Source organism: Equus caballus, chromosome 14 (genome assembly GCF_041296265.1).
Source record: "Equus caballus isolate H_3958 breed thoroughbred chromosome 14, TB-T2T, whole genome shotgun sequence".
In the NCBI taxonomy this organism is placed as follows: Eukaryota; Metazoa; Chordata; class Mammalia; order Perissodactyla; family Equidae; genus Equus; species Equus caballus.
In genome coordinates this window covers 58,417,848-58,433,370 of record NC_091697.1, presented here as the reverse complement: position 1 = coordinate 58,433,370, position 15,523 = coordinate 58,417,848, and the positions used below count along the sequence as shown (strand labels likewise).

Genomic DNA, 15,523 nt, shown 5'->3' with positions numbered 1-15,523 from the left:
AGCAAAGAGCTGAGAATAGTGACCATTAGCTCTAATCACCAAAATAAGAAGATAAGCTTAATGTTAAATATGGCCTTTAAATATTCCTGTCAGGAATCCAACTTCACAGGTAAAATTACAAATAATAATATAGTGTATTTAATTCCAGAAAGTAAACAAATGATGCAGGTACGGACAGAAATTTTTAATCACATTTTATCAACCTACAGTAAAATTATTCTTTTTATCCACAATAACTACGTAACATGAATTACCATGTTGAGACACAAAAATAAAACCCAAACAGGTGCAGAGATCAATGGCACAGAATTGAAAGCCCAGAAATAAAACCACACATCTATGGAAAGCCAATCTTTGACAAAGGAGCTGAGGGCACATAATGGAGAAAAGAAAGTCTTTTCAACAAATGGTGCTGGGAAAACTGGGAAGCCACATGTAAAAGAATGAAAATTGACCATTCTTTTTCACCATTCACCAAAATAAACTCAAAATGGATCAAAGACCTAAAGGCGAGACCTGAAACCATAAGACTTCTAGAAGAAAATGTACGCAGCACACTCTTTGACATCAGTATTAAAAGGATCTTTTCGGACACCATATCTTCTCAGACAAGGGAAACAACAGAAAGGATACACAAATGGGATTTCATCAGACTAAAGAGCTTCTTCAAGGCAAACGAAAATAGGATTGAAACAAAAAAACAACCCACTAACTTGGAAAAAGTATCTGCAAGTCATACATCTGACAAAGGCTTAATATCCATAATATATAAAGAACTCACACAACTCAACAACAAAAAATCAAACAACCCAATCAAAAACGGGCAGGAGATATGAACAGACATTTCTCCAAAGAAGATATACAGATGGTCAATAGGCACATGAAAAGATGTTCATCATTGCTGATTATCAGGGAAATGCAAATCAAAACTACAGTAAGAGCTCACCTTACACCCATTAGAATGACAAAAATAACTAAAACAAATTAACAAATGTTGGAGAGGTTGTGGAGAAAAAGGAACCCTCATACACTGTTGGTGGGAATGCAAACTGGTGCAGCCACTATGGAAAACAGTATGGAGATTCCTCAAAAAATTAAAAATAGAACTACCATACGACCCAGCTATCCCACTACTGGGTATCTGTCCAAGGAGCTTGAAGTCAGCAATTCCAAAAGTCCCATGCACCCCCAATGTTCATTGCAGCATTATTTACAATAGCCAAGACGTGGAAGCAACCTAAGTGCCCATCAACAGATGACTGGATAAAGAAGATGTGGTATATATATACAATGGAATACTACTCAGCCATAAAAAAGAACAAAATCGTCCCATTTGCAACAACAACATGGATGGACCTTGAGGGAATTATGTTAAGTGAAATAAGCCAGATAGAGAAGGACAATTTCTGTATGACTCCACTCATATGAGGAATTAAAAAATGTAGACAGAACAGGTTAGTGGCTACTGGGGGAAAGGTGGGGTGGGGTGGGCACAAAGGGTGAAGGGGTGCACCTACAACACGACTGACAAACAATAATGTACAACTGAAGTTTCACAAGATTGTAACCTATCATTAACTCAATAAACATTTAAAAAATAAAATAAAAATAAAACCCAAACTAAATAAATACAGTATTTCAGGGACTCGAAATATGACCTCAAATAGTTCCTACTTGACCAAATTTATATGGTCAAATAACAAGGAAACTGAAGTATCTAGGTTTCCTCCAAGACACAGTTTAATTTCTTTTTGCCGGAATATGTAACCTTCTTTCCTTTACCTTTCATATTTGAATCAAGTCTTAACTAGCCATCACCAGGGGTGCTGCAGGACTGTGGAAGGTCCCCCGCCTCCTTCTCACCTCAGGAGATGCACTCTGGGATGGCTCATTTGCCTCACTGTCACTGGAACTACTTTCACTCTCGGAGTCAGAGCCGGAGCTGCTTTCAGATCCACTGTGGCTGCTCGAATCGTCCCTGGAGTTGTCCGCTCCTTCACTATTATGGTGCGAAGGTTCCGAGTTACTAAAAGAGACAAAACATAAATGACCAAAAGCTGTTTTTACACTGGCAACAGGAAAATATCCAAATCTGATAACCAACTTTATTTAAAACGTTTACCATTTGTTAAACTGATACAATTCTACGAATCCAGAACTTCATGATAAATGAAATAAATCCTTCCTTTAAAAGTTTCAGATATGCTGCTCAGCCATTAGGACTTACCTTTTAAAAACAGTTTTAGTGAGGTATAATTTACATGCAATAAAATTCCCCCATTTTAAGTGTACAATTCAATGATTTTTAGTTAATTTACAGAGTTGTACAGCTGCCATCACAATCGGTAATATTTACTTTATAAGCTCAATTATTCTATCACTACAATGTTAGTAGGTTGACTCCACTTCTCCAAAGAAAAGAAGAAATAAAAAGATGCCTACCTTCCTGGTGTACTCCTTGGCATTGTTTTATCACAATCCTAAAATTAAAACATGAGAGGAAATCGTGAACGAATAAATAGCACTCTGTCTGCTTAATGTGAACAATATCTGAACTCAGTAGAAAAACCAGGTTCTCTAACATATGCACCAAGGTTTACTTAACACATAACATACTGTTTTTACCTAAAGAATTGCCAAGATAAGATGAAAAGCTTTGTTAATAATTCTTCTTCTCAACAATCTCATGCTTCATGAGTATGTTTTGATCCACGCCAAGTATTAAGGGAAAACCAATTTTTTAAAAAATAAGAAAAAAATGGAGGTTTAAAGACAGAGCAGAAAACTACAACATTCCAGTGTCAGAAGGCAGGAAGGAATTTATTTTAAATAACTGGATCACATATGTATTATTCAATTATAATTCTTATAAAATACAATAAAAACCCACTGATGAGCCTGGGGAAATCACGAACAGCAGACACACCTGTTCCCCATCGCTGTCCTCGCTGCTGCTGAGTTTTAAGTCGTCTTTTAACATCCTAGAGGGAGAAGGCAGAAAGGTGATCACTGTTGGAACAGTTAATAATGGCACACCAGACCACTAAACATTTACCAACAATCCAAGAAATAATCACTGTGGTAGCCAGAGATTTAATTGAAAAATGAAGAAAAGAAACAAGTCTTATTCTGTCTGATTTGGTTCACATCCAGAGTAAAAATAGAGAAAGGAACAATTTAACAATTTCACAAGCTCTAATTTTTCCGTAAGTATAATATTCATCTTTCTTTTCTAATGAAACAAAAGCCACTTTCTACAAACTCTTAGACTCATTTTTGTCATCTCTAATTTTTCTCTAACTGCATACACACACTCATTCATTATTAAAACAAATCACTATACTCATACCCAACAGTCCACTAGAGAGATATAATTCCTAAAAAGAAGGAAGATAAAATGAAAGCATCAGCAGTTCTTTTTCACTGTCTCTAATGTTCCATGAAGAGATTTGTACAACTGGGTAATTGTGAAAACCAGAACACAAGGTCAAAGTTCTAGTTCAGAAATGCCTTGCTATGAAAGATGAGTGCCCTCTGTAGAAGAAACAATTTTGGGTAAAAATCATGGCCATTCAACAGAAATGACCATATATGAATTAAAAATAAACTCCAGGTTCCAAGTCTTTCTTGGTCAAAATTCAAATCAATTAAAAAAACACAAATACTATAAGCTGATAGTTTCTGGAATCAAGTTTTTGAAAGTAAAATTAAAGATTTAAATTTTCTTAAGGTTATAAAATCAAAATTAAAATCTGAGTAATGAACCACATAACACTCCTTTCCTTTTTACAGGAGAGGGAAAATTAATACAAAGCTTAGGAAGAACTACAACTATAAAAATGTTTGATTTCTCATTACCAATAGTTCTATTACCTTTCTTCTTAAAATTTCAGGACAGTCTCCAATCAGCCGGGAGGGAAATCTTCTTTCACTCCAATAACTACTTAGACTTTTCTCTGAAAGCTTAACCTGAGTTTCTAAATCTGACCCCAAATTCATAGTATCACATAAAAGATGACCTTGAAACAAAGTAACCAGATGATTACAAATTATGAAAAGTGTTTTAAGGCTGGCCCAATTAACTGAGACAGAAAAAAAAGTTTTCTTTTGGACAAGGGCTTAGTGCATCTCTATGACTCATTTCCTGTAAGGAAATGTACTTACTCTGAATTCTCTCAGCCCTTATGATTTAATAATGGCAGCTCAATGAACCTGTTTACACATGTGAATATGCCAAAGCTTTTACCAGACAGCTGAAAGTCCTGTATGCTTTTGTTCCCTCAGCAACCAAAGTGACATGCACATATATCATAGGCTGGCATCAGTTTTTGCATATGAATAAATATGATAAATAGGAATATAATTTGAATTCTTCACAGTGAGAGTGGACTTCTTGCATTCACATATTTTCATTCTCACTCAGTTCTCCCTATGTTCAGCTGAAGAGGCTGAGGTTATCAGTATAGACTGCAGTCATGGCGCAGAGAGAGAGCATTGTGGCCGTGGTTTCTTTAGAACTTTGTTTTAATCACTGAGTTAACTGTTGGTCTCAGGAACTCAGTTCATTCTTTAAGCTGGAATTTATTATCATCCAATATACCCTATTACATTTTGAAATATATTCCTGATTCTACCTACAAAATATAAGTAGGAAACCTTAACGACAGTACAAACTATGTTGCTTTAATATTCTACCTTTATTGGTTAAATGGAGGGCTTACTAAGAAGAATCCTGTATTTTTTTTTTAATGTTTTCTTTATTAAAAACAAACTATCAAAACACACACAAACACAAACACCTCTGAGAAACGAAAAACCTGTAATCTCAGAGCAGGGGTAGGCAAACTATGGACCTAAAACCAAATCCAGATGATCATCTGTTTTGTAAAGAAAGTCTTATTGGAACACAGCTACAGCCAGGGTCCATGGCTGCTTGCCTGCTACAATGGCAGAGCTGGGCAGCTGGGACAGAGACTATCCGACCCTGAAAGCCTAAAATACTTCACTAACTGGCCCTTTAAATAAAAGTTTGCCTACCCCTGCCTTAAAAGATTAAGTACATATTTCTAAGTGTTGTTCTAAACATCCAGACACTACAGATAGACTTCCAGCAAAAAAAGACAAATAGTAAACTTCTGAAACAATAAACTTACGATTTAGACTGGTGTCCATTTGAAGTTTTAGAAGAAGGATTATATCTTTCTAGAACAAAAAAAATGCAGAAATCAGCAACTGAAGTATGGCAGTTTACATTATAAACTATCAGTATATCCTCAAAGAAATATAAATCAAAATGAGATATTCTTCATCCATCAAACTGGTAACACTTTAAAGTCCCATAATATGAGACTCTGGTGGAAACAGGCACGCTCATACGCTGTTGGTAGGACTATAAACTCATATAATCTTTTTGGAGGGAAATCTGGTAATATCTTATCAATACTGTAAATGCACGTATCCACGGACCTAGCAATTATAATGAAAGGAATTTACCTTACAGCTGTATCAGGAGGAATACACAAACATAAACACACACACAAACATACACTCATGGATGTTTATTACAGTATGGTTTGTAACAGCAAAACCTGGAAACAAATGTCCATGAAGAGGGGACTAGTTAAATAAGTTATGGTACTTTCATACAATATAGGCATACCTCAGAGATATTCCTGGTTCAATTCCAGACCACCGCAATGAAGCGAATATCGCAATGAAGCCACGGGAATTTTTTGGTTTCCCAGTGCATATAAAAGTTATGTTTAAATTGTATTGTAGTCTATTAAGTGTGCAACATTATGTCTAAAAAAATGTACATACCTTAATTAAAAAATACTTTATTTTTTAAAAAAATGCTAACCATCAACTGAGCCTTCAGTGAGTCATCTTTTTGCTGGTGGAGGGTCTTGCCTCGATGTTGATGGCTGCTGACTGATCATGGTGGTGGCTGCTGAAGGCTGGGGTGGCTGCGGCAACTTCTTAAAATAAGACAACAATGAAATTTGCTGCAGAGATAGACTCTTCCTTTCAAGGATGATTTCTCTGTAGCATGTGATTCTGTCTGATAGCATTTTACCCACAGTAGAACTTCTTTCATGATTGGAGTCAATCCTCTCAAACCCTACTGCTGCTTTATCAACTAAGTTTATGTCATATTCTAAATCCTTTGTTGTCACCTCAACAACCTTCATAGCATCTTCACCAGGAGTATATTTCATCTCAAGAAACGACTTTCCAGTCATCCATAAGAAGCAACTCCTCATCCTCCTAAGCCTTGTTACAGTTTTGTCATGAGACTGCAGCAATTCAGTCACATCTTCAGGTTCCACTTCTAATTCTAGTTCTCTACTATTTCCACCACATCTGCAGTTACTTCCTCCACTGAAGTCTTGAACTTCTCAAAGTCATCCATGAGGGTTGGAATCAACTTCTTCTAAACTCCTGTTAATGTTGATATTTTGACCTCTTCCTATAAATCATGAACGTTCTTAATAGCAACTAGAATAGAGAGTCCTTTACAGGTTTTCAATCTACTTTGCCCAGATCCATCAGAGGAATCTCTATCTATGGCAGCTATAGCCTTATTATTTCTTAAATAATAAGACTTGAAAGTCAAAATGACTCTTTGATCTACAGGCTGCAGAATGGACGCTGTGTTAGCAGGCATGAAAACAACATTCAACTTGTTGTACGTCTCCATCAGAGCCCTTGGGTGACCACCGGGTGCATGATCAATGAGCAGTAATATTTTGAATGGAATGTTTTCTTCTGAGCAGTAGGTGTCAACAGTGGGCTTAAAATATTTAGTAAATCACATGGTAAACAGATGTGCTGTCATCCAGGCTTTGTTGTTCCATTTATGGAGCACAGGCAGAGTAGATTTAGCATCATTCTTAGGGGCCCTAGGATTTTCTGAATGGTAAATGAGGATTGGCTTCAACTTAAAGTCACCAGCTGCATCAGTCCCTAACAAGAGAGTCAGCCTGTCCCTTGAAGCTTTGAAGCCAGGCATTGACTTCTCCTCTCTAGCTACGAAAGTCCTAGATGGCATCTTCTTCCAATATAAGGCTGTTTCATCTACATGGAAAATCTGCTGTTTAGTGTAGCTGCCTTCATTAATGATCTTAGCTAGATCTTCTGGATAGCTTGCTGCAGCTTCTACACGAGCACTTGCTGCTTCCCACTGCACCTTTATGTTATGGAGATGGCTGCTTTCCTTAAATCTCATGAACCAACCTCTGCTAGCTTCAAACTTTTACTCTGCTGCTTCCTCACCTCTCTCAGCCTTCACAGAATTGAAGAAGAGTTAGGGCCCTGCTCTGGATTAGGCTTTGCCTTAAAGGAATGTTGTGGCCGGTTTGATCTTCTATTCAGACCACTAGAACTTGCTCCATACCAGCAACAAGGCTGTTTCACGTTCTCATCACTCATATGTTCACTGGAGTAGCACTTTTAATTTCTTTCAAGAACTTTTCCTTTGTATTCACAACTTGGCTAATTGTTTAGGGCAAGAGGCCTAGCTTTTAACATGCCTTCCTCATTTCAACATGCCTTAATCATTTCCAGCTTTTGATTTAAAGTGAGAGACATGTGACTCTTCCCTTCATTGAACGCTCAGAGGGCAGTGTCGGGTTATTAATTGGCCTAATGTCATTATTGCTGTATCTCAGGGAATAGGGAGGCCCAAGGAGGAGAGAGACAGGGGGACAGCAGGTCAGTGGAGCAGTCAGAGCACACACAACTTTTATTGATTAAGTTGGCCATCTTACATGCGTGTGGTTCATGGTGCCCCAAAACAATGACAATAGTAACAACAAAGATCACTGATCACAGATCACCATAACAAACATAAAAATAACAAAATTTTGAAATATTGTGAGAATTACCAAAATGCGACATAGAGACACAAAGTAAGTAAATGCCGTTGGAAAAATGGCACTGATACACTTGCTCGACACATGGTTGCCACAAACCTTCAATTTGTAAAAAGTGCATTATCTGCGAAGTACAATAAAATGAGGTTAACCTGTATAACACAATTTTAATATTAAAAAGAGCCAGAGCTTTATACTGATATAAAAACAGCTCTAAAATAAATTAAGTGTAATAAAGACTAGTTGCAGCTTATGATCACATTTGCCAATAGTTAGTTGTGAGGAGAGAGAATGAGGGGAAAGGGGTAGAAGTAAGGATGACAGTCTTAAAAGATTTTAAGAGAGAAAATGTAAACTTTCTGGCCTATAGCTAGCTATTTCCTGCATATCAACAATGTTGGGTCCCTTTTTCTTGTAACTACAGCTTTAAGGCAGAACTAAGAAATGGATATATAGATAAAGTTTGTTAACATTAAGAGGGATATTCTTCTAGTTTTGCCTTTGCTTTAAGATCACTAAAGACAAGGGACTAAGGATCAGAAAGTTCCACATTTTTCTCTCTCAAAATAGCTTACTGGTTACTACCAGCCTAAATCTATCTTATTTAAGAAGTTATTACTCTTAATAAACAGAACACTGTTTTGTCACAGAGCTATATGGGGAAGCCCAGACCTTTGCAAAGTTTCCTGACCTTACCACTATCAATTCACACAGCCATGATCTCTTGGGACCACCCTTGAATCTCCTAAGGCTATCTTCTGCTCGAGTTCTTCTGAGAGGCCAACTGAGTAGAGGTGGAGGGGACTTGTGTAGCACACAGCAGACTTTCTTCCCAGACCAAACGACCCAGGAAAAATAAATAAATATTGATATAGGAAGAGAAGAGTCAGAGTAAGCTACAATAACTCCTTCCTGCCTGGAGTTTTACCATCATTGAACCAAGTATCTTCATGAAGGAGACGGAAAAATAGAATGGCTCTTGGGTTTATGAGGTGCCCATCAAACTGAATTCATAAACTTTGAACTATTAGTTCAAAAACTCAATAAAAATAGTTAATTTTGATCTCCAATGATCTATAATTCCTCATTTTTAAGTATACCAAGATTCAGTTCAACCCATTACTAATCATCAGATCCTAAATACTGGGATAAGACATGCAAAAAAATTATTACAGCAATATACGATGTGACCATGAAAAACGAATGCTCAATAAACAGCTTAATTTGAAAACCAAGATGAAAAGACATACTCACTTTGTTCCCCAGGGCCAAAATTGGACTGCTGAGATTCCTAAGAAAAAAGTACATAATATTATATAGTGACATTAAGAGAAAAAGATTCATTAGTAAAAAATGCTTCAAATTAAACTATTTAGTTCTAGCTAATTCAATGAAAGATCCTATTGAGTTCCTAAAAAGGCATATAAGAAAAAACACTGAAAGAATTTAATTATCCCATCAGATTAGCCTCAGCAATTTTGTGGTCAATAACAGACCTTCCCAGAGCTTAATACAAAAAGCATCAAGCTACCTAATACTAATTTCTTTATCTTTCATTTATTTTCAGTAGCATCCATGGTACTCATATCCTAACTGAGAACCCTGGGAAAGCAAGTGATTTCAATTCAAGATTCTTGGTCTTAAGAAAAATTTTAATTAAAAAAAAGTAATACTGAGAACCATATACTAGGGTGAAAACAGCTGTACAACCTATATAAAACCCCAAATGTATCATTTTTATGTACCAAAAAAATTCTACATGGTTATTCCCATGTCATTTTACTCCCTTCCTCTCTCTGCTCCCAATGTCTTAGGATTAGCAACTTGAAGAAGAGATTGGCATATACTTCTTTGTAAGCCCTATACCAGTACAGTACCTGGCACTCCGGAAGCACCAGGAAAAAGGAACCTAAAATGTCACCGTCAGTAATAGAAACACAGCTTTACAAACTCAACTTTCACGATCAGAACAGCAGTTTCATGTGTGCAATTGTGCATTTTTCTAGGTTATGTTTGTGGTAGATGAAGTAGTATTAAAATTACATAAATATCCCTAAAAGCCTACTTACAAATAAGCACAATCTTCCTTTAATGACAGAATTATCTGTGAAAGAGGAAACCCAAACAGTATGAAAAGTAAAATATAGTTTTGCTGTTAAAAAAAAGTTGTAAACCTACATCTGTGGTCTACTGGTTTTCAACAAGGGTGCCAAGACCATCCAACGGGAAAGAATAGGCTTTTCAACAAATGGTGGTGGGACAACTGAATAGCCATAAGCAAAAGAATGAAGCTGGATGCTTATCTCAGACAATATAAAAAAATCAACTCAGAATGGATCAAAGACCTAAACATAAGAGCTAAAACTACAAAACTCTTAGAAGAAAATGTAGTGCCAAATCTTAATAGCTTTGGATTTGGCAAAGAATTCTTACATATGACACTAAAAGCACAAGGCACAAACGAAACAAATAGATAAAACTGGACTTCATCAAAATTAAGAATTTTTGTGCTTCAAAGGACACCATCAAGAAAGTGAATAAACAACCCATAGAATGGGGAGAAAATATTTGGAAATCACATATCTAATAAGAGACTGGTATCTACAATACATAAAGAGCCCTTACAACTCAATGATAAAAAGATAAATAACCCAATGAAAAAATGCGTAACGGATTTGAACAGACATTTCTCCAAGCAAGATACACAAATGGCCAATAAGCACATGAAAAGATGTTCGGCATCATTTGTCATCAGGAAAAATGCAAATCAAACCCACAATGAGATACCACACCCAATAGGATGAGTCGGATCAAAAAAAGAGAAAACAGCAAGTGTTGACAAGGCTGTGGGAAAAATGGAAGCCTAACGAGAATGCAAAATGGTATAGCTAGCTGCTCTGGAAAATATTCTGGCAGTTCTTAAATGATTAAACAAACAGTTACCAACGACTCAGCAATTCTACTCCCAAGTATAAAATCAAGAGAAATGAAAATACATATCCACATGAAAACTTGCACACAAAATGTTTATAGCAGCAATAATAGCCAAAAGCTTGAAACAACCCAAATGTCCATCAGCTGATGAATATATAAACAAAACATGATATATAGTCATACAATGAAATATTTGGCCATAAAAATGAATGAAGTACTGATACATGCGACAACTTGGAAGAACTTTGAAAATATTATGCTAAGTGAAAAAATCCATTTGCAAAAGACTACATATGGTATGATTCCATTCACAAGCAATGTCCAGAAAAGGGAACTCTATAGAAACAGAGTAGATTAGCAGCTGTGTAGGTCTGAGACAGGGAAAGAGGGAAAGAGGGTTATAGTAAAGAGCAGGGAGCTTCTTTTTGAGGTGATGAAAATGCTCTAAAGTTGACTGTAGTGATGGTTGCACTATATATATATATATATATATATATACACACACACACAAAACCATTTAATTGTACACTTTAAGTGAGTAAATTGCATAGTATGTGAATTATGTCTCAATGAAGCCATAAAAAAAGCCCTGTAAATATAGCAGTGGCCGAGAGGTGAATTGTGTTAAAAATGAAAAGAATCATCCATCCCCTTGAACTGCTAATTGTCTTATACACATTTACCTGGTAAATGGCCTAAAAGTTAATGGGCCAAGTTTTTGAGTAATACTGACTCCTTTCCCTCACTTCTGACAATAGTCAGCTGATCACCAAATCCTACTGGATTCTGTCTCCAAAACAGCTACTAAAGGCAACACCATCTCCTCTCCATCTACACTGCAAAGACTTCAGGTCCTCACCTGTCTTCACCTACAATGGCCACCCTAATGAATCTTCCTGGCTCTAGTCTCTCTCCTTTACTCCTTCACTCAACTATAGCCTCTAGATGACCTTTCTAAAACCCAAGTCTTAGTATTTATTTCTGCTCTGATTTTTATTATTTCTCTCCTTCTGCTGACTTTGTAAAACCCAAGTCTTAGTATGTGTCATCATTACTCTCCAATTTTTCATAGAGGCTCCCAGTGTAGGCTCTTTGTTTTTCCTAGGGACGAAACCCAAAGTCTTTGACATGACATTCACTCATATATCTAAGTACTGGAAAAATAGAATGATAAGCAAAAACAGACAAGGGCCTTGTCCTCATGGAGCTTAACACCTATCTGAATAGTGTTGATGATTATCTTTGCAGCTACTCATGCAAATAAAGGTAAAATGGCAATTGTGATAAGCGCAATGAAGGGCAAATACATACACAGTATTATATAAGAACTTATAATTGTGTTTATGTGTGCATGAGAGAGAGAGGGAGGGAGAGGGAGAGAGAGATCTGGCCAGGAAGATGAGTAAAGGCTTCTCTGAGTAAGCACCATTCAGGTTGAGATTTAAAGGATATGTAGGAAGTAAACTGAAAAGAAAGGGAAAGGTTAAGTTTTCAGCATAGAGAGAACTGCATGTGTAAAGGTCAGAAAGATAGGATAGGAACACAGCTAGTAGAAACAACTTAAAGGCAGCCCATGGGAGGAAAAAGCACAGAAGGAAGAAATGCACAGTGGTGAAAAATAGGACTCAAGACCTGAGAAGCTAGATCATACAGCTCACAGACCATATTAAAGATGTGTGTGTGTGCAGTGTACTAAGCAGAAGAATTATACAACCACATCTGCATATTGTGAAGATCAACCCTGGCTATTAAAGGAGAATAGCTTTGAGAAAACTAGAATGGAAGTAAAAAGACATCTGTTAGGAGATTATTGCACTGGTTCAAGTAGGAGATGACTACAACTTAAACAATTTGGCCCCTCAGCTTTTTTGATCATGCACTCCCCATCACTAAGAAATTTTTGCATTTTTATCTCCAAAATATGTATATTGTATGCACTATTATTTCAATAATATATATAAGATCAAAATACTGAAATTTTAAAGGGTTAAGATAAAATGAAATAAATAATATTTTAGAGTTTTAAATTATATTTATTAATGGCAACAACACTTTTCTTACACACACAAACACACATATAGTACTTCAAAGGTTTGACACTAAATTGGCTTATTTTGATGTCTGGTTTCATTAGATATCACCAAGACACAGCTATATAAACAGAAGAGGTGTTATACTTAGCAAATCATGATACCAAATTTTCAATCCTATACTTTAGTTATGCAAAGGTTTCTACTGAAATTGAGCTAGTAGATTTCCAGTGTTCACTGATATAAATCATTTTTGTCAGGAAAATAAATTAAAAGGTTGCGTTTTAATATTTTTAGCAAGTAGGTTCAAAACCCACTGAACTAAGAAAATTCTGCTTCCCAATCTTCAAAGTTTGCACATATGACAGTCATCACAGTTTTTGTCAACAATAAAAAATACATAATGATGACATTATTTTTTAAATGGTGTTTTCCTAGCATGAGACAGTTAGTTACTTTTTCATTCATTGTTAAAACATCATATTTACCCTGAGAGCACAAGGGGTTTCATTTATTACGTTTTTAAAAATATGCTATGAAAAGATGAGCATATCTGGGGTTTGTGTATGAGAGAAGGGAGAGAGGAAAAGAAAGGGGTGTAGAGAGTGGCGTGAAAGAGGGAGAGAGAAAGGGAAGGAGGGAGGGAAGGAGGTGTCCAGCTCATTTTGAAGAGAGAACTCTTATGTCATGAAACAAACAACCAGACAACTTCTATTTAGTCTAAACGATATTAGGGAGTGCCACACAGGTTCTCCATGAAAGAAGAAGGCAGGCGGGAGGAAGAGAAATTATTTATACTTCAAGAGTTATCTTCTCTCTGCTATATCTTTCCTTGAGAGGTGCTTAAAAAAGTAGCTCTTCAATTATTTTATCACTGAAAAAGAAGCTAACAAATATCATAAATTGAGACTACCAGAAGCACCTGCACTTTCATCCATCTATATATAGCTAACTTTGTACACTTCACGATTTCTTCTAATATTTGATTTTTGAAACTTCAACTTTGCTTTCTAAGCCTATTGCAATAGTGTTTCCTGACAAAGGAACACATTTTAGTATGTTCTCTCTGTACTGGATTCCAGTCATTTTCACTGTAACAGAAAGACCAAGTTTTTGGACAAAGGTATAGAAGACTGAGAGAAACCTCAAAAGAGGTTTTTAATAAAATTTTATGAAACTTGATATACGTTTAAGGACTGAATTGAATACCACATAACTCAAAATTTCACTGAGTATGAATTATAATGCTTTCATAGTTTCATAGTTGTTATCTTAAGGCACATTACGCAGATAAAGCAAAGTTAACGACAGAAAGGCATATTCAAACTATTGTTGATAATCTGGATTTTTTTTCCTTTTTCTGCTCATGGCATCCTGTTTCTACTTTGTACTGTGGCAGATAAAGAGCTCATACTAGAAGAAGGAAAATCTCAGTTTGACAACTCTCTTGTTTGCTCAGAAATGCATTTTAGTGCTATTTTCATTCAGTAGTTTCAGTGCAGGTATATCTTTTAAGCCACTTGTGCATTAGTGAAGATTAGTTGAATTAAAACCAGTTAATATAATCTGTAAATCATCTTAACCAAGCACACCTAAAACTGTAATATGCCACAGCTAGGAAGAGCAAACAAATGAGAGCAATTCTATCAACTTGCCTGTACTGAGAAGACCTCAACCTCTCTCGGGTATCTCACATGCCAGAAGTAAAATGTGACCATCTCTCATTCAGATCAAGAAAAGCAACACTTATTTGATCTTTATTTTTTTAAGACTGAAAAGCAAATAAATTGAGATTTTTAGAACTAAAAAATAAAAGTAAAGTTTTCATTTTTCACTCCATTTGCCAATGCATATAACACTGGGACATATGCTTTCCACTTTGAAGACTTACCACAGAGGTAACATTAAAGATGGAGAAAAATGAATGGAATTAAAACAGATTAAAGGAGGTAACATCATTAGGACTTGATGATAGTTTATGGAGTGTAACGGAGAGGGAAGTGCCAAACATAACTCCTATCAAGTTTTTCTAGCTTCACTAAGATAGGAACAGTAGAAGAGGACCATGCTTGTTTTCTCTTTGCTTTTTGGTTGAAAACTAGCAGGGAGAATCATGAGTTCTCCCCAGAAGATATCTCAAAGGCACCTGAAACTCAACATCCAAGAAGTATCAAGTATATAGCTGGATATATGTACCTGGAATTCAAAAATGGTCCGGAATTTAGATAAAAATTTATATTAAGATAAAAATCTGGGGCCAGCCCAGTGGCACAGTGGTGAAGTTCACAGGCTACACTTTCACAGTCCAGAGTTCACAGCTTCAGATCCCAGGGCAGACCTACACACCACTCATCAAGCCATGCTGTGGTGGTGTCCCACATACAAAATAGAGGAAGACTGGCATAGACGTTAGCTCAGGGCCAATCTTCCTCACCAAAAAAAAAGAAAAGAAAAAAGAAAAATCTGTGCAATATCTGGGTAAAGAGGAATAGAGCACAAAGAGATAACAACTTAGGTCTAAGCATGATGCATACAACTGCACATCCATTTAAACATGAACATGTGATTCTTTTTTCTTTCTTTTGTACTATGTCATTTCCACAACCAACTGTTTGGTACACTGAGGCAAAACATATTTCTTCTTTTGTATTCTCTTGTAGTACCCAGCACAATGCCTGGAAAACT

At 36.2% G+C, this 15,523-nt stretch overlaps 1 protein-coding gene across 8 annotated transcripts in view; it reads right to left on the bottom strand.

Annotated features, from left to right (window-relative positions):
* AFF4 (ALF transcription elongation factor 4) overlaps positions 1–15,523 on the bottom strand; it is a 93,296-nt gene that overhangs the window by 22,985 nt on the left and 54,788 nt on the right. For all 8 annotated transcript variants that reach the window (XM_023617700.2, XM_023617702.2, XM_070234348.1 and 5 more), the window contains 5 exons: positions 9,129–9,165; positions 5,154–5,202; positions 2,927–2,981; positions 2,443–2,480; positions 1,864–2,026 (listed from right to left, as the gene is read on the bottom strand). In XM_023617700.2, the coding sequence (XP_023473468.1) occupies positions 1,864–2,026; positions 2,443–2,480; positions 2,927–2,981; positions 5,154–5,202; positions 9,129–9,165 (342 nt within the window). The remainder of the gene's footprint in view (positions 1–1,863; positions 2,027–2,442; positions 2,481–2,926; positions 2,982–5,153; positions 5,203–9,128; positions 9,166–15,523) is intronic.